The sequence below is a fragment of the Prionailurus viverrinus genome, chromosome C2 (assembly GCF_022837055.1).
Source record: "Prionailurus viverrinus isolate Anna chromosome C2, UM_Priviv_1.0, whole genome shotgun sequence".
NCBI lineage: Eukaryota > Metazoa > Chordata > Mammalia > Carnivora > Felidae > Prionailurus > Prionailurus viverrinus.
The window spans coordinates 72,831,764-72,857,833 of NC_062569.1; the positions used below are offsets into that span (position 1 = coordinate 72,831,764).

General features: G+C 36.5%; 2 protein-coding genes and 1 long non-coding RNA gene across 7 annotated transcripts in view; 1 reads left to right on the forward strand and 2 right to left on the reverse strand.

Annotated features, from left to right (window-relative positions):
- Window positions 1-2,059, reverse strand: part of LOC125175029 (uncharacterized) — a 274,631-nt gene extending 272,572 nt beyond the window's left edge. The window contains exon 1 of the long non-coding RNA XR_007155640.1: window positions 1,924-2,059. This is a non-coding gene — a long non-coding RNA (uncharacterized LOC125175029). The remainder of the gene's footprint in view (window positions 1-1,923) is intronic.
- On the forward strand, window positions 1,764-12,221 carry TTC14 (tetratricopeptide repeat domain 14). 3 transcript variants are annotated; one of them, XM_047875295.1, is made up of 13 exons: window positions 1,764-1,840; window positions 2,020-2,112; window positions 2,616-2,740; window positions 2,846-3,045; window positions 4,198-4,282; window positions 4,453-4,582; window positions 4,863-5,018; window positions 5,420-5,491; window positions 6,147-6,266; window positions 6,370-6,492; window positions 8,740-8,857; window positions 9,786-9,895; window positions 10,955-12,221. In XM_047875295.1, the coding sequence occupies exons 4-13, from the start codon at window positions 2,860-2,862 to the stop codon at window positions 11,862-11,864; spliced, it is 2,010 nt and encodes a 669-aa protein (XP_047731251.1). In that variant the 5' UTR covers window positions 1,764-1,840; window positions 2,020-2,112; window positions 2,616-2,740; window positions 2,846-2,859; the 3' UTR covers window positions 11,865-12,221. The 3 variants fall into 3 exon arrangements, with proteins under 3 accessions (XP_047731251.1, XP_047731250.1, XP_047731249.1); XM_047875294.1 differs by having other exon boundaries at window positions 2,020-2,740; XM_047875293.1 differs by having other exon boundaries at window positions 1,775-2,112.
- A 2,983-nt stretch (window positions 12,222-15,204) lies between these two features.
- The window catches only part of CCDC39 (coiled-coil domain containing 39), a 44,391-nt gene continuing 33,525 nt past the window's right edge, over window positions 15,205-26,070 (reverse strand). For 2 of the 3 annotated variants that reach the window (XM_047875290.1, XM_047875291.1), the window contains exons 14-20: window positions 22,427-22,550; window positions 18,244-18,403; window positions 17,719-17,825; window positions 17,068-17,208; window positions 16,738-16,917; window positions 16,505-16,590; window positions 15,205-15,375 (exon numbers count right to left, since the gene is read on the reverse strand). In XM_047875290.1, coding sequence (XP_047731246.1) covers window positions 15,219-15,375; window positions 16,505-16,590; window positions 16,738-16,917; window positions 17,068-17,208; window positions 17,719-17,825; window positions 18,244-18,403; window positions 22,427-22,550 — 955 coding nt within the window. In that variant the 3' untranslated portion in view covers window positions 15,205-15,218. The remainder of the gene's footprint in view (window positions 15,376-16,504; window positions 16,591-16,737; window positions 16,918-17,067; window positions 17,209-17,718; window positions 17,826-18,243; window positions 18,404-22,426; window positions 22,551-26,070) is intronic. The other variant, XM_047875292.1, reaches the window with a different exon arrangement.

Consider the following 26,070-nt stretch of genomic DNA (forward strand, 5'->3'; position numbering starts at 1 on the left):
AACAGGCTTACTCCCATACTGTGATTGTAGTACTTGAGAAGTGAAGAACAAGATTGTCTCTGTCACATAACTACTGTGACTACTTCCATGTAAGGCCAGCCCTAACCAAAGATAAGACCCAGCCTAAGTTTTGATTACACCTGCTTGAAGTTTTTTTTTTTCTTTCCCATCATTACTGCGTATACAGCAAGCACTTGATAAATTCCACTCTTGATGAACACTGTTTACCCTCTCAAAGCAGCTACTTACTCCTGTTTTCATGGTTATACCACAGCAATTCTAGCTGTTCAAGACATGGGGTGGTTGGAGTTTACTCTAGTGTTAAAATCAGGAAAAACAGTAGACAGATCCCATAGTGATGAAGACATGTGCTACTCAAGAATGCCTTCACAAAGTGGCCTTCTCAGACTAAGTGCCGCTGCCTGGCATCTGGTTCTCAGACACTGGGCTTCTCAGTCCCTCTGGAGATAATTAGATCCTCAATAACAGATCAACTCTAACTAAAATCATGTATTTACCAGAATGTCTATACAGTTCATTTTTAGTGGTTGGCTTTCAGTGATAATTCCTCTTTCCTAGTAACATTCTCTAGAGTTATAGCTTAACACAAGTCGGTCTGTACCATTGATCAAACTTTCCTGATGTGCCCATAGTGGCTTAAAATTTATTATCTTTTAAACTTGCATTCGTCTTTGTTGCATCTTCTCAAGTCTCAGTAAACTATTTGCCTGGATTTTTCACAAAATAGTGTGGAGTCATACACTATATTCTGGGCTGGGTTTTCTATCCAAGTGGTGAGACAGTGAAAACACATAGCTGGAGAGGAGGTGGAATAACTGCTACCATTTATTTTTGTTCAAGAGGACTATACTAAACTATACATACTTAAGTGGAACAGATTTTAATATATTGAAATAAAGTCATATTATCTCAAAATCAGAGTAAGTTATGTCTTCTATATGATAAAAACACTCTTCAGCAATTGTGTCTGTGAAGATGTATTAAGACCTCAGTTTGAATCCTAACTCTAACCTTTTAACAGGTGGGTGGCATTGAGCAATTTGTTGAGACTCTTGGGACTGTGTCCTCAATCTCTAAGGAGAGAGTATGATGAGTTAAAGCGGTTAGTAGCTCAAGTCATTAACTAAGGTGGTGGGGGGGAGCCTAAATCACAATTATATTTGAAAATCACTTGAATTACCCACAAAAACAATATATTGACTTAAATACACAGCACTACAAAGTAAATCTAGTGGGCACTAAATCTTTAGACACCACTTAAATAAAGAAATAAAATAGAATCCATGTATGCACATGTCTACAGCCATTTTAAGCTAACTCTAAAATCATCAGGGTGAATGGAGTATGGATGGACAACACAATTCCAGTGCTTAATAGATGCTAGTATCCTTCCTTTCTTCTGACCTTAGACTACCAGAAAATCTCCCAGAGCAGTCACTCTAATGTGGTTGTGAGACACAGAGAATGACTTATCCTGCGAGCACTCGGAAGGAAGAAACTTTGTAACTCGTATGGGGTTCTCACCCTGGCAATGGCACTTAGAAGCGTCTCACTAAATAAGAGGATGATTTAGAGCCGGGGCCATTTCAACGTAATAACATCACAGAAATTTTGAAAAACTTTCTCACAGAGCACTACCTCGGAGCCGTAGGCAGCCCTTAGCTCAGGAAATGCTTAACCCAGTGCTTCCGGCTTCCGTAGTCTCGCTCCATTTCGCGAGACCGAGGCTGAGCTCCTCCGCGCCGCCGCTTGGGGCGGTCCCGGAACACTTCCGGCAGACAACTGTGTGTCTGTGATGTGGCCTTCCGGCAGTTTCCAGGTTGTTTCCTCAGTCTCGGGGGCCACCAAGCTGAAGTAGTGAGCACCGAACGGGGTGGGGGCGGGGGGCACCTAGCAGCCCACCTGTTACTGGGTCCAGCAATCTCTGGCCATGGACCGGGACCTTCTTCGGCAGTCATTGAATTACCACGGGCCGTCATTGCTCTCCCTTCTCCGTAGCGAACAGCAAGACAACCCGCACTTCCGGAGCCTCCTGGGGTCCGCAGCCGAGCCCGCCCGGGGCCCGCCGCCCCAGCAGCAGTTACAGGGCAGGTAATGGTACGGCGCCGCCTCTGTAAGACGGGGGAGGGGACACAGGTCAGGGCCCCACTACCGCCGCCGGGTGGCTGAGTCCTGGAGGAGCAGAGCAGCGGCCGCGAACACGTGAGGATTGCCCCGCAGGTGCCGAGGGCTGAATGGCGGAGGGTCCGCGCTGCGGGGGTGAGGGAAAGGCGGGAAGCGGACTGAACTTTTTCTTCCGTGCTGGCTAGCGGAGGCACGGAGTCTTTATCCAAAATCCCTTGGGCTTTCTTCTGCAGCCCCCCCCCCCCCCCCCCCCGCCCCGGGCTGCGGGGGCTACTTTTTAACTTTCCCCGCCCTCCACCTACTGGCTGGCGAATGAGGGAGTCTCTGATTAAAACTTTTTCTCGCAGGATGTGCGGCCCAGAGCTTAGGATGGATCTGCTTGGGCAATGAAAGCCAAGAGCATAAGCTTGGCCTTGCTAAAAAAGGTTTTACCCATAATCCAGTTTTCATAAGTTTTGTTTCCTTTTAAGAAAAGAGAAGAGAGTTGACAACATTGAAATACAAAAATTCATTTCCAAAAAAGCAGATTTGCTTTTTGCACTTTCCTGGAAATCAGATGCACCTGCAACTTCTGAAGTCAATGAAGACAATGAAGGTGAGTTTTCTTAAAATATTTTGATTGCGGTTTGGGTTATTTTAATGGCAATTGAGATGAAGCAAAACACAAAGCAGTTGTAATTTTGCTAATTTTTTTTTTCAGATGGTTATGCAATCATGCCACCTTTAGAGCAGTTCATGGAGATCCCTAGTATGGACCGGAGAGAGCTGTTTTTCCGAGATATTGAGCGTGGTGATATAGTGATTGGAAGAATTAGTTCCATTCGGGAATTTGGGTTTTTCATGGTGTTGATTTGTTTAGGCAGTGGCATCATAAGAGATATATCCCACTTAGAAATCACAGTAAGTTATTTTTCAGTTATTTGACTGCTTCTGTTTTTGATAAGAGTCATCTCAATGCGAAAATTATGTTTTTGCATCCAGTTATGCTGAAGTGTACCCTGCTGCCGTAGTTTCGAGAAATAAATATTGGAGAAAAATAAAATACTTTCTTTTTGAAAGAACGGTGATATAGTTACTTGTGTAGTTTCCTCCTCCATTTCTGGTTTTGGAGGTTTATTTGGTCCCTTTGGTTGGCAGGGGTAGGGTCCTACAGATATCAGTGGATGTGGTGAGATTCATTGGTGTTCCAGGCTTATTTCTCCTAGCTGAACATGTTCTTAATTATTTAGTATTTGGCATTAGATACTTACGTGTGGATAATTTAGAAACAAATTTCTTTTTTTAAATTTTTTTTTCAATGTTTTTTATTTATTTTTGGGACAGAGAGAGACAGAGCATGAACGGGGGAGGGGCAGAGAGAGAGGGAGACACAGAATCGGAAACAGGCTCCAGGCTCCGAGCCATCAGCCCAGAGCCCGACGCGGGGCTCGAACTCACAGACCGCGAGATCGTGACCTGGCTGAAGTCGGACGCTTAACCGACTGCGCCACCCAGGCACCCCATCAAATTTCTTATTTATATAGTTACAGTAGTTAAATGTAAATGGTTTGTGCATTATAATAAGATCCTTTGCCCAAGATGAATTGTCTTGAATTTGAAATAATGTGTCAATTTAAAAGGTTTGATATTTGCCATCTGTCAAGGTAGATGATAGAGGAAGAAAAGCAGAAGGCATCACAGACTGGATGATAGGCATAAACTTTGGAGAATTTGCACTTAGTTTTCACTGGAATTCTCCTACTTTCTGAACAGTTTTAGTTTTGTTTTTAACAAGCACAAAATATCTATGTGTTTCATAATCCATACTTACATTTGGTTCCTAGAACTGATTGCAGATTTTGTGAGATTTTAGTCTTTGAACTGAACCAGAGAACTTGTTGTACTATGCGCACAGAAGTTGCTTACAATTAAAATCCTTAAATTTAGATTTTAGAGTGTTTTTTTAATGTTTGTGTCAACTATTAGCTCATTGTACTGAACAACTAGGATAAAAGATGATATTTCTCACCAAAGAATGGAATGTCTGGTATTTTAAAATACTTCTCATTGCAGGCTCTTTGTCCATTAAGAGATGTACCTTCTCACAGTAACCATGGGGATCCTTTATCATATTACCAAACTGGTGACATTATTCGAGGTGATCAGTTTCATCATATTAATAAAAAAGTAACAGTTGTCAGATTTTTATATTAATTTTGAAAATCTGTCTAATGAGAGTAGTGTTTGGAAAAATATATGTGTTTTTATGTTAGCTTGCATTTTCTTTTTAATCAGCTTAGTTGTGTTTTTTGTTTTTTTTTTTTTAAGCTGGAATCAAAGATATTGACAGATACCATGAAAAGCTTGCAGTGTCTCTATATAGTTCATCTCTTCCACCACATCTGTCTGGTATCAAATTAGGTGTAATTAGTTCTGAAGAGCTTCCTTTGTACTACAGGTAAGTTATCCATGTTATTTCAACAAATTAATTGCAAAAGTTGCTTGATTAAAAATACCAAATTGGGTCCAACTTGTGACAACAAAGTAGAAAATTAATTTCTCTTATTTCAAAATATGCTCATTTTATTTTTATAACCCTTAAGTAAAATAAACCAAAATAATATTACTGTACCTTTGTGTACAAAAATGATACGAGTTTTATTTAATAGAAGTGGAACATGCTAATTATTTTAGTCATTTTTATATTTTTGTTGTATGTGTGTTTTGTTTTTTTTAAGGAAAAGTGTTGAACTAAATAGCAATTCTTTGGAATCCTATGAAAATGTCATGCAGAGTTCCTTGGGATTTGCTAATCCAGGAGTAGTTGAATTCCTTCTAGGAAAACTAGGAATAGATGAATCTAATCCACCATCTTTAATGCGAGGCTTACAAAGGTATAGTAAATTAGTTATTATTCTTTGAAGTGGTGAAGTAAATGGTGCTGAGATCAAAAGCTATATAACTGAGGGACATATTTGACTATTCTAAGCCTAGCAGCTGCAATATGCTAAAAAGCGAGTGAACTAGATGATCCTATCTCCTGGAATGGAATCTGTTGTGATGATATGTGTAGAGAACGATGCAGAAAGTTTGTAAGAATTTTGGGTTAAAAATACTGTTTGAAAATAATAGTCATTCCTGAGAGTTTAAGAATATTCTTTTGTATGTGGAATACAGATTTCTTGCCTGTGATTTACTTTTTCAGAGTTGAATTTTTATCTGTTAGAGTGAAGGATTGTTACCAAAAAAAAAAAAAAAACAACCATATAGTTTGACTTTCATTTTCTTTGAACAGCAAAAATTTCTCTGAAGATGATTTTGCTTCTGCATTGAGAAAGAAACAGTCTGCATCTTGGGCTTTAAAATGGTATGAAAACTTTATCTTTCAACAATTACATTATCTAGTCTAAAGGTTAGGATAAGGCAGGCATTCTTAAGTCCTTACTAAGACCAAATTTGTTTATAAATGAATTAAAATGATGTGTTTTTGACATTAGCTTTTTTATAGGTGTGAATGGTGCTGTTAGCTTAACAGACTTAAGTTTTAACCAACATTTTCCATGTTTTCAAAAGGAATTAGTATATTGATAATACGGATTCATAGATATTTGTTATAAAGTTATTGAAAGGCAAAATACTCTCTATGTATATTGAGAGTATTGCAGACTAAATATTAGCCAAATTAGATTTGTTTTAAAAGTTTATCAATGCTGGGGCGCCTGGGTGGCGCAGTCGGTTAAGTGTCCGACTTCAGCCAGGTCACGATCTCGCGGTCCGTGAGTTCGAGCCCCGCGTCGGGCTCTGGGCTGATGGCTCAGAGCCTGGAGCCTGTTTCCGATTCTGTGTCTCCCTCTCTCTCTGTCCCTCCCCCGTTCATGCTCTGTCTCTCTCTGTCCCAAAAATAAACGTTGAAAAAAAAAAAATTTTAAAAAATAAATAAATAAATAAAAAGTTTATCAATGCTAACGTTATGTTTGGATATTCTGAGAAATGCATGTGATGGTTTATAAATGTCTTTTTAGTGTGAAGATTGGAGTTGATTATTTTAAGGTTGGACGCCACGTAGATGCTATGAATGAATATAATAAGGCTCTGGAAATAGACAAACAAAATGTGGAAGCTTTGGTGGCTCGTGGAGCATTGTAAGTGGATCATGGCTTTTAAGGAATATTTATAAGGTAAATGAATATAAGATTTACTAATAGTTCAGAAGATAAATTCCTCTAATTTATTTCACATCTCTAGATATGCAACAAAAGGAAGTCTGAACAAAGCAATAGAAGATTTTGAGCTTGCATTGGAAAACTGTCCAACTCATAGGAATGCAAGAAAATACCTCTGTCAGACACTTGTTGAAAGAGGAGGGCAGTAAGTGTCAAATTTTTTTTAATATTAAGTAGAGATCTAATACTCAAGCAGCTACTATAAAATCTTAAACTTAATGTAAGGAAGTAGCATCTTTAACTCACTTAATTCAGAACACTCTTAATTTCAATTTTGGTTGAAAATGTTTTTTAAGTATAGTCCTTTTTAAGCCTTTTAGTTTTTTTCCCTTATTACTGAGGTTATAATAGGAGGTTGGAGATATTTTAGGGTCTTGAGTTCATTGTTCCGAATATCTATTCTCCTTATATAGAAATATAAATGTGAAGGTCCAAAAATAAGGGAAGTACTCTTTTCTTGGACATGTACACAAGAGGGTTTTTTTTTTAATAGAGAGGAATTGGATTTTTAATTTATTTCATCATTCCAGTGGTATAATGCCAGAAGTATGAATTGAGAATTCTGTAGTTAGTTGTGAATAATATTTTGCCATTATATTCAGCTTATTGCTCTGCTCTGTGCAGTAAAATCCACAAACTCAGATTAAATGGAAGAGCAAATCATTAAGAACAAACCCTATAACTTAAGTTACTATCTTGAGATGCTGGCATACTACTTTGCATAGTTGTATCATAAATATTGAATGACTAACAGGCTAGTCTAATTTACAAAATGTGAAGAAATGTAATATTGCAATATAAATATTTTTGGTTATAGCCTACTTTAACAACTAAAAACCAATTTGTTATTAGTAGCATCTTTTTGCAACTAATTTTTTTAAATAGAATTATCACTTTTCTGTTTCATGAATTTGTTTTATTAATCCAGTTTGTATGATCATTCCATAATTCTAAATTAAAGAGATTTGCAATATTTGTTTTCAACTCAAGAACTTCTTTTTGTACCAAAGTGACTGAAGCACCTTTTTACTTTCTCATTAGGTAGACAGCTACTTAAATAAGGTTATCTTATTACCCACATGTTGGTGTTTAGCTGAGTGGATGGCAACATCATCTATATGTTATCCAAGCCAAAAATGTTGATAGCCTTAAACTGGTCCCTTACTGCCCATATCCAGTGATACAGAAGTGATCCCATTGAAGCCATTGGGTTTTGGGTTTTGTTCTGTTTCACAGTAATTACTTTTTCCTACTTTTGAAAAACTGAAAGTACTTTGCAAATCCTTTCTGCTTTGTATCCACCCTTTCTAATTCTGATTTTTCATAGTGTAGACATGACTGTAATCTAATACTTCTTTCTGAAGGCTACTTGTAATGTACATGTATACATTGGTATTTCCAACTTCATTAGTGAATATTCTGGGAAAATTTTTCATAAACTATTGGAAAAGCCAACCTATGTAATTTTTTTTTAAATATTTATTTTGAGAAAGAGAGAAGCAGAGAAAGAATCCCAAGCAGCCCCTATGCTGTCAGCACACAGAGCCTGATGTGGGGCTTGATCCCAAGAACCTCAAGATCATGTCCTGAGCCAAAATCAAGAGTCAGACTCTTAACCAACTGAGCCACCCAGGTGCACCCAACCTATATAATTCTATGCTAAAGCTCAAGATTATACTAAATTTATTGAAGACATTGGCTGATAATGTGTTTTCATGTATCAGACTAAAATCCCAATGCTGGACCTACATTTGTCTTTAGTTACCAGTAATGGAGTCGTGTTTTTCTGTAATACAGTATCATTAACTGTAGTCACCAGGGTGTACATTACATCCCCAGGACTTATTTATGTTTTAATTGGAAGATGGTACATTTTTACCACCTTCACCCATTTCACCAACGCCACCCTCCCCAACCCCGCATAACCACCAATCTGTTCTCCATATATGAGTTGACTTTTTTTTGGTTTATGTGGTCTTTTTACTAAAGAAATAGTAAAAAGTACCTGATTTAAGTACTGCTTAGTTTGGGGGCGCCTGGGTGGCGCAGTCAGTTAAGCGTCCGACTTCAGCCGGGTCACGATCTTGCGGTCTGTGAGTTCGAGCCCCGCGTCAGGGTCTGGGCTGATGGCTCGGAGCCTGGAGCCTGTTTCCAATTCTGTGTCTCCCTCTCTCTCTGCCCCTCCCCCGTTCATGCTCTGTCTCTCTCTGTCCCAAAAATAAAATAAAAACGTTGAAAAAAAAAAATTAAAAAAAAAAAAAAAAAGTACTGCTTAGTTTGGAAAATGATTTGCTAAAAAATTTTTCTTTAAGTTCTGTCATAAATCTCTGACCTGTATAAATGAGGAATTTTTTGTTTTTGCAGAAAGCTAAACCTTTTGTTTCAAATTTAGGTTAGAAGAAGAAGAAAAGTTTTTAAATGCTGAAAGTTACTATAAGAAAGCTTTGGCTTTGGATGAGACTTTTAAAGATGCAGAGGATGCTTTGCAGAAGCTTCATAAATATATGCAGGTGATTCTTTATTTCCTCTTAGAAATTTAGTGATATTTGAAATTAATGCCAAAACTTAACTTTCTTCTCGGGAAAACTATTCTAGATTACTTAGTAAGACGTTATAAAAAATTTCTTTTTAGATACAGCTTTTCCTAATTGGGTTTGACATTGCTTCATAGTACTTAAAAGTAAAAATAGCCCTATGAGAAAATTCCTACTGCCTATGTGTGGTATGTAGTTTTGGGAATTGTCCTTGTAGTGAGCTTTCCTGATGGTTACAAATTCAGTGTTGTTGTAATTGAGTTACTTATAAAAACCTCTTTGAGAAATATTTTAAACTGCCTTTTCCTGTAATACTGATGATAATGTTTTCTCATGCATTTTCTTCTGAATTGGACCATTGCTGCTGTGTCTGTGACATCTGGTGCTGCTCATCCCCATCCTCAAACTGGAAAATGATTTCTTATGTAATCATGCATCCAACTGGGCTGTGCTATTTTTTAAATGGTTTGTATTTGAACATGGTGATTCCCCCCACAATTCACCTTAATGGAATTTATTTGAATTTTATTTATAAAATTTGTGTCCTGTCTAAATTTTTCAATTTTTTAAAAAATATTTTTTCATGTATTTTATTATATATTTTATTTTTTCCCTTTCTTGCACTCTGGGTCATGGGTACCAATGCGATGGCTTCCCCTTTTTTCATGGAATACCAACTGCAATATGGTCCTCAATGTTACTCTGGCTCTTCCAATGATTAATGCCAAACACCTGTATGATTAATTTTTATATTAAAAATATTTCTTTAATGCTGGATATATGGTGATTTGGGTATACCCCATTTGATTTCTGGCTTGGGGGGGGGGTGGTCTTTTGAAAACTGGGTTTTATGTATTCTGCTATTTTTAACGTGTGGTTTTTTCTGATATCTGGGTTCTAAAAGAAATCTTTGGAATTAAGAGAAAAACAAGCTGAAAAGGAAGAAAAGCAGAAAACAAAGAAAATAGAAACAAGTGCAGAAAAGTTGCGTAAGCTCTTAAAAGAGGAGAAAAGGTAAACTATAACATTCAGTATTTTTTAACTTAAAGCAACTACTGAGTTGAACCAAAGTGCCATATGGAAGTAATGTAAGTAAAAAAAAAAAAAGTGTTGAGTTATAATCAGTGATACTTTGTAAGTATGTATACCACAAGTTTTTCTGTAAAAAGAAATTAAGCAAAGTGGAATCTGAAGGTAGAATTCTGCAAACAAACAATAAATAAAATATATGTTATTTTAATTACCTGTATTTTAGAGAGAAATGTTTTAGAACTACAGCAGTGGTTCTCAACTGGGGGCAGCTTTAACTCCGCCCCCTCCCCCCGGAGACATATTTTGGTTATCATAACTGGAAGTGGTACTAGCATATAATGGCTAGAAGTCAAGGATGCTGCTGAACATCCTACAGTGATGTGGTAGCATACCCCCCCACCATCATCCTACCTCCCCAACAAAGAATTATTCAGGTGTTGAAAATGTCAATAGTGTTGAGGTGGAGAAACCACATATATTACAGCTAGCTGGATATAAGACTTCAGTTCTATCCTTTGTGTGTTCAGATGGGCTTAAGTTTTTTAGATAATGTTGGAAATGTAACTATCTTCAGAAATGATGGATTTAGGGGCGCCTGGGTGGCGCAGTCGGTTAAGCGTCCGACTTCAGCCAGGTCACGATCTCGCGGTCCGTGAGTTCGAGCCCCGCATCAGGCTCTGGGCTGACGGCTCAGAGCCTGGAGCCTGCTTCCGATTCTGTGTCTCCCTCTCTCTCTGCCCCTCCCCCGTTCATGCTCTCTCTCTGTCCCAAAAATAAATAAACGTTGAAAAAAAAAAAAGAAATGATGGATTTACTTTCAGTGACAACTGTCTACCCAGTATTTTTTCCCAAAAGTCATGCCTCCTGGTAAAATTGGACCTTGTAGTAACTAAGATTATTATAGTAATTGCTTATCTAAGCCACAGATTTTAGGAAACCTTTAAGGAGAACAATAGAACTTTAAAATAGAACCAAAATCTTTATGAATAATTAAGAAACATTTTTGTAATTAACATCTGATGGGTTAACTGTATTTTTTAGGCTAAAGAAGAAAAGAAGAAAATCAACTTCTTCCTCTTCAAGTGTTTCTTCTGCTGATGAATCTGGTTCTTCTTCATCTTCTTCCTCTTCTGGTCACAAAAGGCATAAGAAACATAGGAGGAACCGTTCAGAGTCTTCTCGAAGTTCCAAAAGGCATTTAGCTAATAAGGCATCCTCAAGTCAGATAGATCAGAATAGGAAAGATGAGTTCTTCCCAGTTCCAACCAATACTTTAGCATCTTTTCTTAACCAAAAACAAGAAGTGGAAAAACTACTGGAAAAGCAGGATAGGTTACCATATCAAAAGAAACAGGTAAAAGAGAAAGATAGATGCCCTGTCTCTTCATCTTCAGTTGAAATTCCGGATGATTTTGGAGGTAGGTCTGAAGATCCAAGAGATTTTTATTCTCAGGCAAGTAGTAGCAAAGCAGAAAAACCATATAAATCAGAAAAACATTTCTCCAGTAGAAGAGATTCCTCAGATTCCTTTTATAGGAATTCAGAGGACAAGGTGAAAATTTATGGTTACAGAAGATTTGAAAAAGATACAGAGGGAAGAAAAGAACACTATAGAAGGTGGGAGCCAGGTTCCATGAGGCATTCCACTTCACCAGCCAGCTCAGACTACTCTTATAAAGCGGTTGAAAAATATAAAAAATATACTTATTCTGGATCACGTGATTTTGGTAGACATGAACAAAGATACCAGTTAAATAAAAATCAAGGAGAATATGAAATAGAGGATACTTACGAGGAGGACATTAAAACAGAGGCTCCAGAAACAGATGGACTAAATAGCAAAGAGCAGTCAGAAAGTGGAGTTAAAAAAAATTTACCTCAAAATTTACTCAATATATTTAATCAGATAGCTGCATTTGAAAAAGAAAAAGGAAATAAGCCAAAAAATTAATATGCCAAGGGAATCAGCACTCTTACACAAAAGGCTGTTAATGAAAGTTTTGGGTCTTTTATTTAAGTCCAGTGCAGAAATCTCCACTCCAAAAGCTATTTTATTTGTAGAGATTGCAGAAAGCAAATGCTTTTCAGCTATTCTCAAAATATATTTGTTTCAGTTGTGGGTGTCCTCACAGCTTGATTTTTAGGCTTTTCATGTATGTTTCTGTACAGTATTTCTTACTGTGATGATTTAAACTTCACCTAAAGATAATTCTCATAGTATTGCTTCTTCACTGTATTAAAGTATATGAGAATTCCTTGGGTCCACCTTATCCTGCTGTTTGAGAGAAAATTAAATTTATTCATTGAACACTTGGATTGTTTTCTTCAAAAATTATTTAACGGTCGTTTCTGTTAAATTCTTTTCCCTCAGCTTTTGAAAGAGATCTACAGTATTTGTTCTTTAGGTGCCATTTTTTATTGATCATTTGAGTAACAATTTTTTGTAGAACTCCTAAGATTATATTGCAGATTATCTTCTGTCTTGCCTAAATGACCTCTGAAGCTTGACTTAATATGGTTTGTGTACCAGCTTAGGAATAAAGCCATGAAAACTGAATAGGGGCTGATTTTGCTTATTTCTCTCTTTTTTTTTTTAAACCTTGTTAACAGTATAGCCCTAAGAAATTTCTTAACTTTAAATATTGGCAAGACCCTTAGAGTCTATGTTCCAAGCAAGAATAGATCAGAATAAAAAGAATCCTTTTAGCAAAAACAGCAGTGGCAAGAGAAGCACACTGTAAATCTTTTCTCCTAAGGGAAAGAAAATTCAGAAACCGTCCTAGTACTGCATATGTGCCGCTGGGAAGGCACTGGGCATGTTTTTAATTAACCTAGAACTGGCCTGCATTTCTTCTTTTCTTAATATCTCTCTCCTAATGCTTCCCTTGATGCCTCCTTTCGTAGGTCTGAATAAATGAGTAGGCCGACAAAGTCTGGTTTTACTCAGAATAAATTCTAGCAACTGGAGCTGAAGAAGTGACCTGGATCTAAAGATCCTCCCAAATTTGAAAACAGATTTGGAGATAGAGATAGGAGTCATTGTTGTTGATTTATAATGGTCTTTAGAATCTTTCCAATTTCAGATTCTAGACGCTGTAAATGACAACAGACCTTTAATGCTATCACTCTAAGTCACTCTTACTAGGTATGTACTATTTGTGGCTTTCAGACTTCAGCACTGGGGGCCTAATGAAAAAGCTACAGTTGTTTTGCAATGGAATAGAGAAAAACTGGTCAAAAATCATGGTTGATAGCAGTAGAAAGGTTACTCATGCGTTCATCTTTGTACAAGAAACTCATCTTAAAAGAGTCTGGTTCTTTCTGTGTACCTCCTTTATCATCCATACATATTCTACATAGTGGTTTTTGTAAAGCATGAAAACTATCTCTTAACATAGTCTTTGACCTTTAGGAATTGCTAGTACATCTTTAGTATTTTACTTAAACCATTTTATTTACTTGTCAAGAATTGCTAGTGATTATCTTTAGCTGTTTTTCTCCTTATTATGTCTGTAGTTGCACACCCAGTCTGTGTCTTGACTTAATAAGTAAATAAATTTCTAACACAATATATGGAAGTTAACTCCAGATTTGGAGTTAATGGGGTTGATCCCTGTGTCACCATTTAGCATTATTAAACACGAGGCTGGAACTGTTACTTTATTTAGGAGTTAAATGTAGGTTTGTATGCCGACCCAGAACCTAACCATCCCACAAATACTGTGCTAGCCTTTGGGTGGTGACTCAACAGGTAGAAGTTATTGTGCAGTTTGTGTCAGGCCCTGTACATTTTGCATATATTTGACTATTTTAATAAACGTGATGTAGGTAACTGTTACTGTCTCAGTATTACAAATAAGGAAAAAAGTAGAAGTAACTTCTCCAAGATCACAGAGCTAGTAAGACAATCCCTGCCTCCTTAGAAGATAGTGTTTAATATTGAAATGCAAGTTGTAAGTAATTTACAAAGTAATTTAGGGCAGAGAATAAGAACTAGTGAACACACAAAGTGACCATAAAATTAATCCGTTTTTAGGTCTCCTGAATCTCATGCATTTACAACCATGTTTTACAAAAAAATTATTCATTGGACTTGGCTATCCCGTTTCCTGGCTATTTCTAAAAATAATAAAATATTCAAATAATGATCAGGAAAGACAGGTTTATTGCCACTACTACCTTTCAAAAGGAACTGCAAATGACACTTTTAAACAATGACAACTGTCATAACAAATACTTTCTTCCAAGGTTTGAAGGAGAAATACTCCATTAAAGTACATAGATTCTAATACATTTATTTAAAAGCCAGTTTTATAACATAATCCTACTCCACACTGTTTCAAGAGTTCAGGGTGTTAGGCACATGGTATATAATAAGGTATAAATTGAATAACTCTAAATCTGGTATTACACCTCCACTGTAAATATATGGAGTTCCTATTGCAAATCAAATCATACTTAGCTCTCTTCGTTTATTAAATCAAGAAAGTCTTGGGGAAAAAAGTCTTGAAAATATATTATTATTCTTTATGCTTGGTTGTATATTGAGAGCAAAATGTTTAATGTGTTTGACTTCTTTCAAGATCAAAGTGGAGTAATTCCTAGGAACTTAAATATTTTTATTGGTACATAGTGCTATCTCTTTTCCTATTAATTGTTTTCTTGGAGGGAGGAGGGTAAATGCTATTTTTTTGGTTAAAAATTTTAGAATCATACCAAAAGAATAAACTAACAGACTTCTCCCTCAGAAGTCCAAGAAACCTGTTTCTTTGAATAAAGAAAACCTAACTTCAGGATTTTCTAGGGTAAGTGAGAATTTTAGTATTACAAACTATTCATAGACAGTGATTCTTCATAAATTGCCTGAAAGATTGTGTTACATTACAATTGAATGTAGTTTCCTGGCTACTATGAAATAATGAAGCAAACTATTTTCTAATGTAACAAACATCAAAAGAACAGTGAAAAACAATTTTATCTATGCTTATAGAACATGTGGCATTGTTAAGAATCTGCTATTGCTGCTTTCCTTCTCTGTGAAGAAAACTGTGGCAAAAGCTAAGAAAATTAAATGTTTCTTTGGCTTATTTAGACCAAAATTCCTTGACTTTTTTTTTTTTTAAACAGCTTTCACATCTTCCACTGGATTAAACTTTGGTCTAGTCATTATGTATTTCTAAACATGATTTCATTAGGCCTCGATTATAACATTACACAGCACCCAAAAGCATAGGGGAGATTCACTATTTTTGAAGTAAGATTTTTGTTTTTGTGTTTACAACTTCTACAAAAGAGATTAAGATGTTTATTTGCTGCCTTTTTTGTTTTTACCATTACTAGAGATGTTGGTAGCACTTGGCCTATTACTCGTGTTACCAATTCCTGGAGAAGAGTCTGGGAAGTTCAGCTCTAATACTTTAACTGAAGTCTGAGAAGCAGAAGTACTTGTACTTCTGGATGATCTAGAGGGAAAAAAAGCATGATTTTAAATTCAAAATTTGTATCAGTAGAGACCCCCTAACTAATAGCAAATGATACCATAGTCCCACAAGAAAATAAAGAAATCAAAAAGTATATATTCTTAATACTACTAAATTTTAAAAGCATAACCATTAAATTAGTTCAAAGAAAAAAAGGCAAGAATACAGTTTCAACTAGTTCAACAAATCTGAGAAAAATATTTTCAACTATAATCATTTTAGAAGTGGAATCATTAAGCATTAAAGGTTTTGCAAAAGTCATTATGCATAAAAGATAAAGCGAGAGCCAAGGGAATTTGGGTGCTGGCAAGAGTGACCATAACAATATGTAACTGAAGATAGAAGAAAATGCGAGTCCTATTGACAGGATAAAGTGATGGGGTCATTTGAAAAGCATAACTAGCTATATGATTCTGAAATGCTAAGGTTTAAAAATATGAAAGTACAGCAATGTTCAGGTGACTGCCTCCCATGTTTATGTAGAAACAGTTTTGTTTTACTTCAAACACAACGTTTTAGGATGTCCCTTTTTGTGAAAGCTCTATGGCAACTAGTGAAAAGCAAATGGCTACTGAGTGTAGGAGATTAGGAATTTTAAAATTAGGATTATCATTAACTTCATTTTGTCAGCAAAGTACAGGAGTGTTGGTTAAACATCTATCTACCTGATAGAATTCTGGATAAAACTAAACTGCCAAAGTAAAGAATCATTTTCTTGTTAGGAAAATAAAGCAGGAAAAACAAAGTAAAATTCTGACAACTTAAAAATTTATAACGTGGTTCCAATAATAAAAATCATATTCCATATGTTTGTACATCTAAGTTGTCTTTTTATGGTTTAAAAAATTCCCCTACTCAGGGTTGACCATGCAAGATGTAACCTCCAGAATTCCATACTTTATCCTACTGCAGTAGCTACTAGTCACAAGCACTCCATGCCCGAATAGAAACTGACATCGGACAGAAATCAGAAGAGTCTTATCCTGCTGTTTTCTGCATATGTGACACTGACATAGTGGGTAAGGGTCAGGAGAGCACTAGCAGTTCCAATCGCTCTGTGTTTGCATAGGTTAGAGGGTTATTAACAGGTGGTTTCCAAGCCTCCACTTACCTTGCTGACAACAGTGAAGTCTGTGAAGGTGATCTAGAAGTCTGGCGACTACCTTTACTACCAGCTGTAGGTAGTTCCAAACCATTCTGGAAGAATATTCAACAGCGATAATTAGTACCACTGCATTTTCAGAAGAATATTTTTAGTTAGACCTCACTTTATGATAAATGCCATAAACTGTTTATTTCATGAAGTGTTTAAAAAATATTTTAACTAGAAGGTACTGTTACTACCTGCTGAAAGTATGTTTGAAGGATAATATGGATTTCAGCATTTTCTTCAGTGACCTTGACTAGCATTTCATCAATGATCTTGTGGAAGTGTTTCACTTCACGAAGTTTGATGTCTTGTTCTTCTAGTGTTTCCTCTTTTGTGTCTTTCAAAAGTCGGATTTCCCTGGTGAGTTTTGCACACTGTTGGTCAATAGTAGTCAATTATTACTTAAACCTATTTTCCAGAGCTTAATATTTTTTGATGGATGGATGAAGGAGGATTTGGAGTTACCATCTGTAACTCCAAAACATACAAATATCAAAGGTCAGTTTTTAAAAAGACAGTGATACCTGTTTAGTTACTCTCTCTAATTTTGGCTTCTGCTCCCCAGTTTCTTTCTGTAGCTGAGATGAAAAAGCCTGCTTCTCTGATAATTTTTCTTTGACATTATTTGTTAAATGCTCTATAACTTCTAAAGTATTTTCCATGCTCTGCAGAAAATAAAGTGTTAACATACTTATTGGTTAGAATCAATAACTTACAACTTGCCAATTTTCAAGTATTCATTTAATTTTAATTCATTTGTTTTTATATAAAGCTTGCTTACCACATTGTTTTCTCTTTCAGTGATGTGGTTTAGTAACTACTTTCTACTAGATTATTTTTATCTTTCAAATTTTGTTTAAGGATCAATCTTTAAGGTGATCTTTAAGGAACTGAATGAAATAAAAATTTATTAAATAAAATTTAATGGATAATTAGCTATAGTTCATCAGCTAATTAAGAAGTCATTATCAGCAGTCCATCCTGTGCTGAGTATTGTGGTTTTAATTAATTTATTTAACACTTTGGTCACTTATTTTTCTCATTCAAATGAGACTTTTACTCTCTATTTCTCTAAACAAATTGTCTTCTTTGTACAAGATAATGAGATAGGAGGTGTAATAATAATGATAGTTAACTTTTACTAAGGACTTATTACTAAAGTGTGTAGAATTTACCTGGATATCTTCCTGTAGTTCCCTGATTTGTCTTTGTTTGTATCTGTATTTTTCATCAATAGCTCTTTTTTGTTCTTCTAGTTGGATTTTTAGTTCATACTCATCACCTAGAATTAGAGAATTCTTAAATTTTTAACATGCTGTGTAGAAAGCAAGCTTCAATCTTCTATCTATTAAACTTCTAACATTTTTTGTTATAGGAGGTTAAATTCCTTATGTCTATTTGTTGAAAATCAATATGGTCATGTAGTAGCCATTCTTGTTTTGTCAACATAGCCAATATGCTGCCATTTTCTTCACATTTGAAATTAATTCCCTAGAAAAGTGAGAATTCAGTATCACTAGAATAATGGAAATAACACCTTAGCCCTTATTTTAAAGGGGGGGAGGTGATTAGTTTTTCTGATTCCGTCAAACATGGTACATTCTTGTTTTCCTTGTCTCACAATGTTCCTCTTTTTAAAATAAATAGCTACAGCTTTAATTGCATATATTCATATAAAATTTTTAATAACTCCCACATACTAGATGGAGTCACTTTTTTAAAAGACTGTTTATAGTTGTTGTTGCAACTTCTCAGCACTTGTAAGGTGTTTTCTAGAGCATAGATTTCTTTTTCAGCTTTGTTGATCTTAGCATCCAAACTGTCACCTTCCCTTTTAAGTTCTTCTTTTTCTTGAGCAGCCTATGAAATACAGAATAGAACTGGTTGAATAAAATGATTTACTATGGGGGAGAGTGTCTGTTTTCAGGGCAAGAAATAGTTTACTCACAACAATACCAATTTACCTTGGGGCCTACATGTAGCATCAAGCATTTATTTCTTGCACTTGATTTAGAGTAGAACACTAAATCCCCAAGACATTCAAAATATAGCACATAGGATACAAACTGTGATGGATGTGTAGTAACTAACCAAAGCTTGCATTAAGACTTTCTAACAAAAATTACCAGAAAGCAGGTATAAACTTTAGTGGAGATAGGGTTAACTTGGAGGTGGCTTCAGACTAGATATTCAATAAGGAGAATGTATGTTTCTGGCCTGAAAGAGGCTTAGGAATACTTTCTCATTTTAAGTCAGGAATAAAAAAGGTCAGCAAGGTACACCTAGGAAAGTAAATGCTTAGTATTTCCAACCCAGGATTTCAACATCTTTGAACAGTTAAGTAAAATTAAAATCAGAGTACTCACTTCAATAGCACATATTAAAATCAGAATAGAAAAAGTTAACATGACATCTGTACAAGAATAACATGCAAGTTTGTGAAGCATTCCATATCTTTAAAAGAAACACTGCATGATTCTACTTACATGAGATGCCTATTATAGTCAAATTCACACACAGAAGGTTGCATGGTGGTTGCCAGGGGTCGAGGGGAGGGAAAAACTGTGACTCTGTGTTTAACGGGTAGAGAGTTTCAGTTTGGGAAGATGAAAAAGTTCTGGAGATGGATGTTGGTGTTGGTTGCACAACAGTGGGAATGTACTTAATACCACTGAACTGCACACTTAAAAAATTGTTAAAGTGGCCAATTTTAAGTGTATTTTACATATTTTAAAAATAAATTTTAAAAATTAGAGAAAGATAATTGCTAAAAGTGGCTGGGAAAAAATACAGTCTATAAATTGCTGAAAACCAAAAATTCCTCAGTAGTAGACATACTCAGTGACTTTTCCAGCTTAACTCTGTCACTGGGCTAGGCTGTCAAGAGTTGAATCCAGGGGCGCCTGGGTGGCGCAGTCGGTTAAGCGTCCGACTTCAGCCAGGTCACGATCTCGCGGTCCGTGAGTTCGAGCCCCGCATCGGGCTCTGGGCTGACGGCTCAGAGCCTGGAGCCTGCTTTGGGGATTCTGTGTCTCCCTCTCTCTCTGCCCCTCCCCCGTTCATGCTCTGTCTCTCTCTGTCCCAAAAATAAATAAACGTTGAAAAAAAAAAATTAAAAAAAAAAAAAAAAAAGAGTTGAATCCAAAAAGTTTCAAAGAATTTCTCTAAATAAAGGTTGACAGGGATAGTACATATATATTAAAAAGTGCCAAAAGACATCTTTAATCAAAATCAACTAATAATTTCATTTGTTAATTTGTTCAATCCCTACGTATGTGTATTTAAACCAGAAAGTGGTCATTTATTTATTTTTTTTTAATTGTTTTAAACATTTATTTTTGAGACAGAGACAGAGCATGAACGGGGGAGGGTCAGAGAGAGAGGGAGACACAGAATCCAAAACAGGCTCCAGGTTCTGAGCTGTCAGCACAGAGCCTGACGCGGGGCTTGAACTCGCAGACCCTGAGATCATGACCTGAGCTGAAGTCGGCTGCTTAACCGACTGAGCCACCCAGGCGCCCCAGAAAGTGGTTATTTAAAAAATTATTGGTAATTCCTTAACTCTTAACATTTTCACTTGTATTTATTATGCTTCAAAATATGTTACACATTTTTGTAGTAAAAAGTACATAATAAAAAATATAGCTTAGAAAAAGTTCTTAGATAAATTATAATTCCGGTACATGGAGTATAGAATTGGCAAGTTTTTATTTCAAAAATACTGCAGTGGGAGAAAGCTAGAATGAATCAAAACAGCTAGATTTTAGTTTTGGGTTTCCCACAAGTGAGTTGAGTAACAATTCACTTTCCTTCTCTGAGTTCAGTTTCTTTATTTGTCAAACAAAGGTGCTGAGTTTGTACCTTTATCCATATTTTCTGATCTAATTCCATATATACCTTAAACTTCTAGGAACTCCATGATCCTTTTAGGCTCTAAGAGAATAGAGAATGTATACCTTTTATTGTAGATTTAGAAAGCTGATATTAGGGTGAAATTTTTATTTACTCCTTTCTGTCAGCATTTTAAAGCATATTCTAGTGATTTCATTTTCTAATAGTTTCATTAAATTGTGGTCAGAGTTGAGCTGTTTCCTTATAAGGACTATGTAAGATACATTGAGTTTAGTTACAAAGAAATAGTTTCATTTTTATACATCTGGCACATGTAAGTGTTAAGAGTAAAACATTTAAATATGCTATACAATGAAACATGGAATAATGTGGCAAGCTGTGGACCCTGGAGAGGATGGAAAGTGGAGTGGCATTAGGAAACTGGGAGGGTAACTGATCACCTCTATTCATCTTATATATCCCTTATAGTGACATTTATCTAGCAACTTCACTGTGAACAGAAGGCATATACTCTTTTCCTCAAAAAATTTGCCTGTTTTCCTGAAAAATGGATGCATTATTACCACCATCATCATCACAGCAATAAAAATAATGACAGCTAACATTTACTGAGGGCTCATTTTACTCCAGGCACTGTTTAAGAGCTTTACATATATTTCTTCATTTACTTCTCACAGCAAAAGTAATAATATCCTCATTTTGCAAGTGAGGGAACTAAGCACCCCAAATGATTAAATAAATTATTCAAGGTCACTTGATGATGGAGCACTCTTAACACCAGTGCTTTTAGATAACTCATCACAGCCCTTGTTAAAAGAGAAACTTAACTGGAATTGCAACATCTACCTTCTTCCCAACACTGAACAGACTAGAGCCTACCCTTCACCCCTCAGGGACTCTCAAAACCAGAGAGGAGGAAAGTCTCATTAGTATAGGGCAGAAGCTTCAAGTAATACAGACTGATGAGTTACAAGAAGGGTTTGACAGCTGGGACTCCTTTTTCATATAGGTGGAATTTCCTGAGGCAAAGTGGCAGGCATATCCTACTCCATGCGTCTGTTAAGAGCATGCTCAAAGAAGGGCTATAGAAGGAAACTTGGAAGATTAAATACAACTCAAAGGAAAGGGAACATCCATCCATGAGGGCCATCCTCTAAAGGTGTGAATTGGGAGATGTTCTCACTCCTATCAGTGTATGATAGAGGAAAAATGAATTAAATTTTCCATTCCCTTTTAGCGTCTTGAGTAACTTCCCAGACCTCTGTGTAAGGTAAATCACACCTATTCAGGGTATTTTCTACATGGGAAAATTCAGGGAATTTTCTACATGGGAAAGTACTCAGGGAAATGCATCCGATTTCTGATCACTTCTCCATTTCTCCTTATGGGTTACTAGGTAAAGATAACCATGAAGTGGCAGACAACTCTCAAACATCAGAACAGAGCAGATTCACCTGATGTGTCTGTCTCCCATCTAACATGAAGGCAAAGGAACAGTCCTCTTGCTCTCTGGATATCTGCCTTACCAGAGCTGCAGTGGTAAATTGGAGAATAAGATTCAAAGGTGGTGTAGCTCCAGGGGATGATGTGGTCTAGGATACAGCCATATGAGCAGATAGCTATGGGGAAGTAAAGCTTTGAGCCTGAGGTGTTAAACAGGTTGTTACATGAGTGTTTATTAAAGACATGCAGGTCTTAGGATAAAATAGATTATAAATCTTGAATAAATGAGGGAAACTGACATGACACAAATGATAGCCAAAAAAAAAAAGTATCAAAGAGTCGTCCAGACCCCTCTTTGACCTCCTGGACTCAAGGTGTATAAAAATACCTTCAGTACCTCCACCTAACCACTAATGTTTTATAGCTCTAATCTAGTAGCTATGAGTGCACCATGAAATATGAAATTGCATGGCAAAAAAACCCAAAAAAAAAACAATGACATTTTGGTTATTAACAAAGAGCTGGCAAGATACTTGCCAGTACAAAAGATACTTCACTTTATCACAACTATGAATCGATTAAGATTACCTTTATTACATAATAGGCCTGTGTTTTCTCCTCTTCTCCTTCAGGAGGCAGCATAACAACAGTAAGGATTTCATATCTGTTCTTCAGCTTATCAATTTTACTTAGCCTCTCATGAAACTCAGCACTAAAATGGAAAGAAAAAGAAAAATTAAGCACTGAAAAACAAATAACGTACTTTTTTAAAAAGGACTAGAGTATTCTTATATAAGACATTTGTATTACTACTGAATTCAAACAGGTTAAATGTGTTCTTTCTTTTCAATTTATAATTAGTGGGAAGGTCTCAGGCTTCACCCTATTTGAAAGCTAAGAAGTTAGCCTGCCATGGTTTCATGGATGTTGGCATGGATGCTGGCACAAGATTCCTAGGTCAGAGAAAAAGGACTTTATCGTTTATGGCATACCAAGCAGCATGAGATTCCTGCTTGCAGTGCTCTTGAAATCCCATGAAGCTGAGAAGGGGCTCAAATGGATGCTACACACACCACAGGTTTGTATCACAGCTGAGAAACCTCAAGCTAGATAAGCCAAATATTTTATAATGGAAACTAAGCAAATATATTCAATATTTACTCCACAGGGAGGATACTGCCTCTAGCTTCTGAAGCTATTTGGTGTCCTGCTGGAAGCCGAGCTATCCCAGCCTGATGGCAAGGCCCAGGCTGTGGACGGATTGGTGACTGCAAGGCAGCCCACCGACAGTACTTGTACTCCCGCTTTTAGGTAATTTGGCCTTAATAAAAGTACCTGGGGTATTGTCTGTTGGGGAAGTGCCCTTGCCAGGCCCCCTGGGAAAAGAACCATTAGGAAAGAAAATAAGGTTCCACAAGAAATTGTGCGGCCTTACATTTAGCCCTTGCCATCCCCTATGGAGACTCCTCTACTTACAGGAAGGATAACCTCATGCATTTGTCAGCAAAGAGGGCCTGTAAAGGAGAGACATATGGATTTGAAAGCCCCACTCCAGCACCTAAGGAGTGTATCTCTGGGCACAGGTGACTTCAACCCCTAGGCCCACCTGGCCCCCAGAGGCATTCCAGATGATGACTGAACCTAGTCGGTTAAGGTACAGAATGGTTCATTGGTTCCTAGGTGCATTGTCTCTCTGAGAATGTATGAGGCATGGGTTTCTAAGGCTTTTTCGGCCCCTTCCTGGCACCTCGGACCGAGGCAAACACATTGTTCTGGCTTCAAGTGGTTCGGAAAAAAACAACCGGGAGGTCATGTCCCTGTAACTGTTCCACTTGAGGTGTTGAGAGAGAGATGACCTTTCATGAAAACAGCAAAGCAAATGCTTTATAATTATAAGATTATAGATAAACGCAGGTCCATAATGGAATAATGTAAGAGATTAATCAATAATCAAAGGGCGGGACATTATGAGAAAATCGCCATGTTATTTCTTAAAGGTTGATTCCACATAGGAACATTTTCAAAATTAGGTCAAAACATAGATGACATATGCTACAAGGAAATCACTAGCCAATATAATTCCACGTTTGCTACAATAAATCGACCAGTTCAACACACTGCTGTTGTCTATGTCCATTTTATTTTTGTTTTGTTTTGTTTTCACTTTTTCGCTGATGCCATTCATCCTTCAGGAACCCCTGGTTGCTGGAGCTGCTCTCTGGCACTATCCGAACATCTTTTAGAAGATAGTTTAATGGAAATCAAAACCACAATATCACTTCACAGCCTCAGGATAGCATACTGCATGATTCCATTTATATGAAGTATCTAAAGCAGTCAAATTCACATAGAAAGAATGGTGGTTACCAAGGGCTGAAGGGAGGAGGAAATGGAAGCTTAGTGTGTAGAGCATATAGAGTTCCAGTTTTAGAAAATGAAAGAGTTCTGGAGATCTGACACAACAATGTGAATATTAAAGATATATTAAGCACTGAACTGTACACTTAAAAATGGTTAAGATGGTATATTTGATATGTTTTTTACCAAGATTTTTTAAAGATAGTCCAGAACAGGAAACTTAGTACCATTCCTTGCAAGGCATACAGAAATATGAGAAACCCATGAAGAATTGTCTCCCAAGATTTAGAATTTTTATATGCTGATTATTTTTTCCTTTTATTCCAGTAAATTCCTATTTTATGAACTTTTTGAAACTAATTTTATAATAATACTAATAATGCTAATATTTGCATGGCAACATGAAGAATGACTCATTTGCCTACTACAACATCATGAAGGTGCACCATCTAACCATGGCAAACAGAGATCTTCAACCTACCAGTTTTCTTACTCTTAAAGAAAGTTGGTGGTAAAATATATTAAGTGACAGAAGTTACAGCTTTGCAGTAACAGTACTACTGCTGTATTATCAAAAAATATTCATTCATCCTTTGTATAACTGGCCTTCCAGCTTAAGATGGTGGACTGAGTACAAGTATATCTCTCCTTCCTAAAATGTTAAAGAATAAAGGGAAAAAACCCACCACAGCTCTGGGAACAAGAAAGACACATTTTGTCATGAATTCACAAAAAAAATGAGAAACAAATGGGATATGACTGACATGGGGGGAAAATGGAGATATGTACAGAAGATTAATGCAGAAGTAAGAGCCATGTTTCACCAGGGTGCCTAGGTGACTCAGTCATTTAAACATCTAACTTCAGCTCAGGTCATGATTTTGTGGTTCATGGGTTCAAGCCCCACATCAGGCTCTGTGCTGACAGCTCAGTGCCTGGAGCCTGCTTCCAGATTCTGTGTCTCCCTCTCTCTCTGGCCCTTCCCTGCTCACACTCTGTCTCTGTCTAAAATAAGTAAACATTTAAAAAGTTAAAAAAAAAAAAAAGAGCTATGTTTCACCAAAGAAGTGTGGAGAAAATTCAAGCCCAGAAATAAGAAAAAGATCAAGAATGATCTCTGAGGCCATTTATTAAAGTAATTAATAAAAGGATTGCTACAGAACATTTGGGCCACTCTCCTCAACCCCTCAAAGTATACAGAAATGCTGGCAGGAATTATTTATGCTCCAATGAGAACCTCCCAAATTACGAAAGTTCCTAGCATTGTATGTTGGAGCTGGAGAGAAAAGTAAAAAATGATGTAATTCCAGGCCCCCAAGAAAGTGGAGGTTATTAAAAAACAAAGTTCCATCCATAAAGAAAATAAAGTCTTTATCACCCAAAATAAACTCCTTCAGGGAAAAACTCCTTATGACCCTGAAGGGACAGATTAGCCCAGCACCTACAAGCAGTCCTCCCTTTACAGGAGAGACCAGCTGGAAAAAAAAGATCTACCTAATTGCAGAAGACACACATACCAGCTAACTAGATCAATCATCATGATTATTAATTAAACACTTGTTAATAAATATAACAGAAAGCCAAAGACTATCAGACATTTTGGGAAGTTAACGGGATAAATGAAAAGAACAAAATGAGCAAACACAGAACATACCCTAGGAGATACAAAAATAATGCATGGGACAAAAGAGAACTTTCAAAGTATCCCAGTGTCTCAAAAAGATGAGAGAATTTGGATCCAAAACTATCCATAAAGCAAGAATGGGCTAGTATGAAAAGAAAGGACCAATGAAGGAACAAAAATCCTTGCAAATAGTTTTCCCTTTTCAATTTAATTGTAGTAAATAAGAAAGATTAAATCAGTGATCTAGAGA

What these genes read in the sequence shown, in the direction of transcription:
- TTC14 (XM_047875293.1), top strand. Translation starts at nt 1,952, where the DNA reads ATGGACCGGGACCTTCTTCGGCAGTCATTGAATTACCACGGGCCGTCA. An exon ending in CAGCAGCAGTTACAGGGCAG is followed by an intron (nt 2,113 to 2,615) that starts GTAATGGTACGG and finishes TTTCCTTTTAAG; the next exon opens with AAAAGAGAAGAGAGTTGACA. An exon ending in GCATCTTGGGCTTTAAAATG is followed by an intron (nt 5,492 to 6,146) that starts GTATGAAAACTT and finishes ATGTCTTTTTAG; the next exon opens with TGTGAAGATTGGAGTTGATT.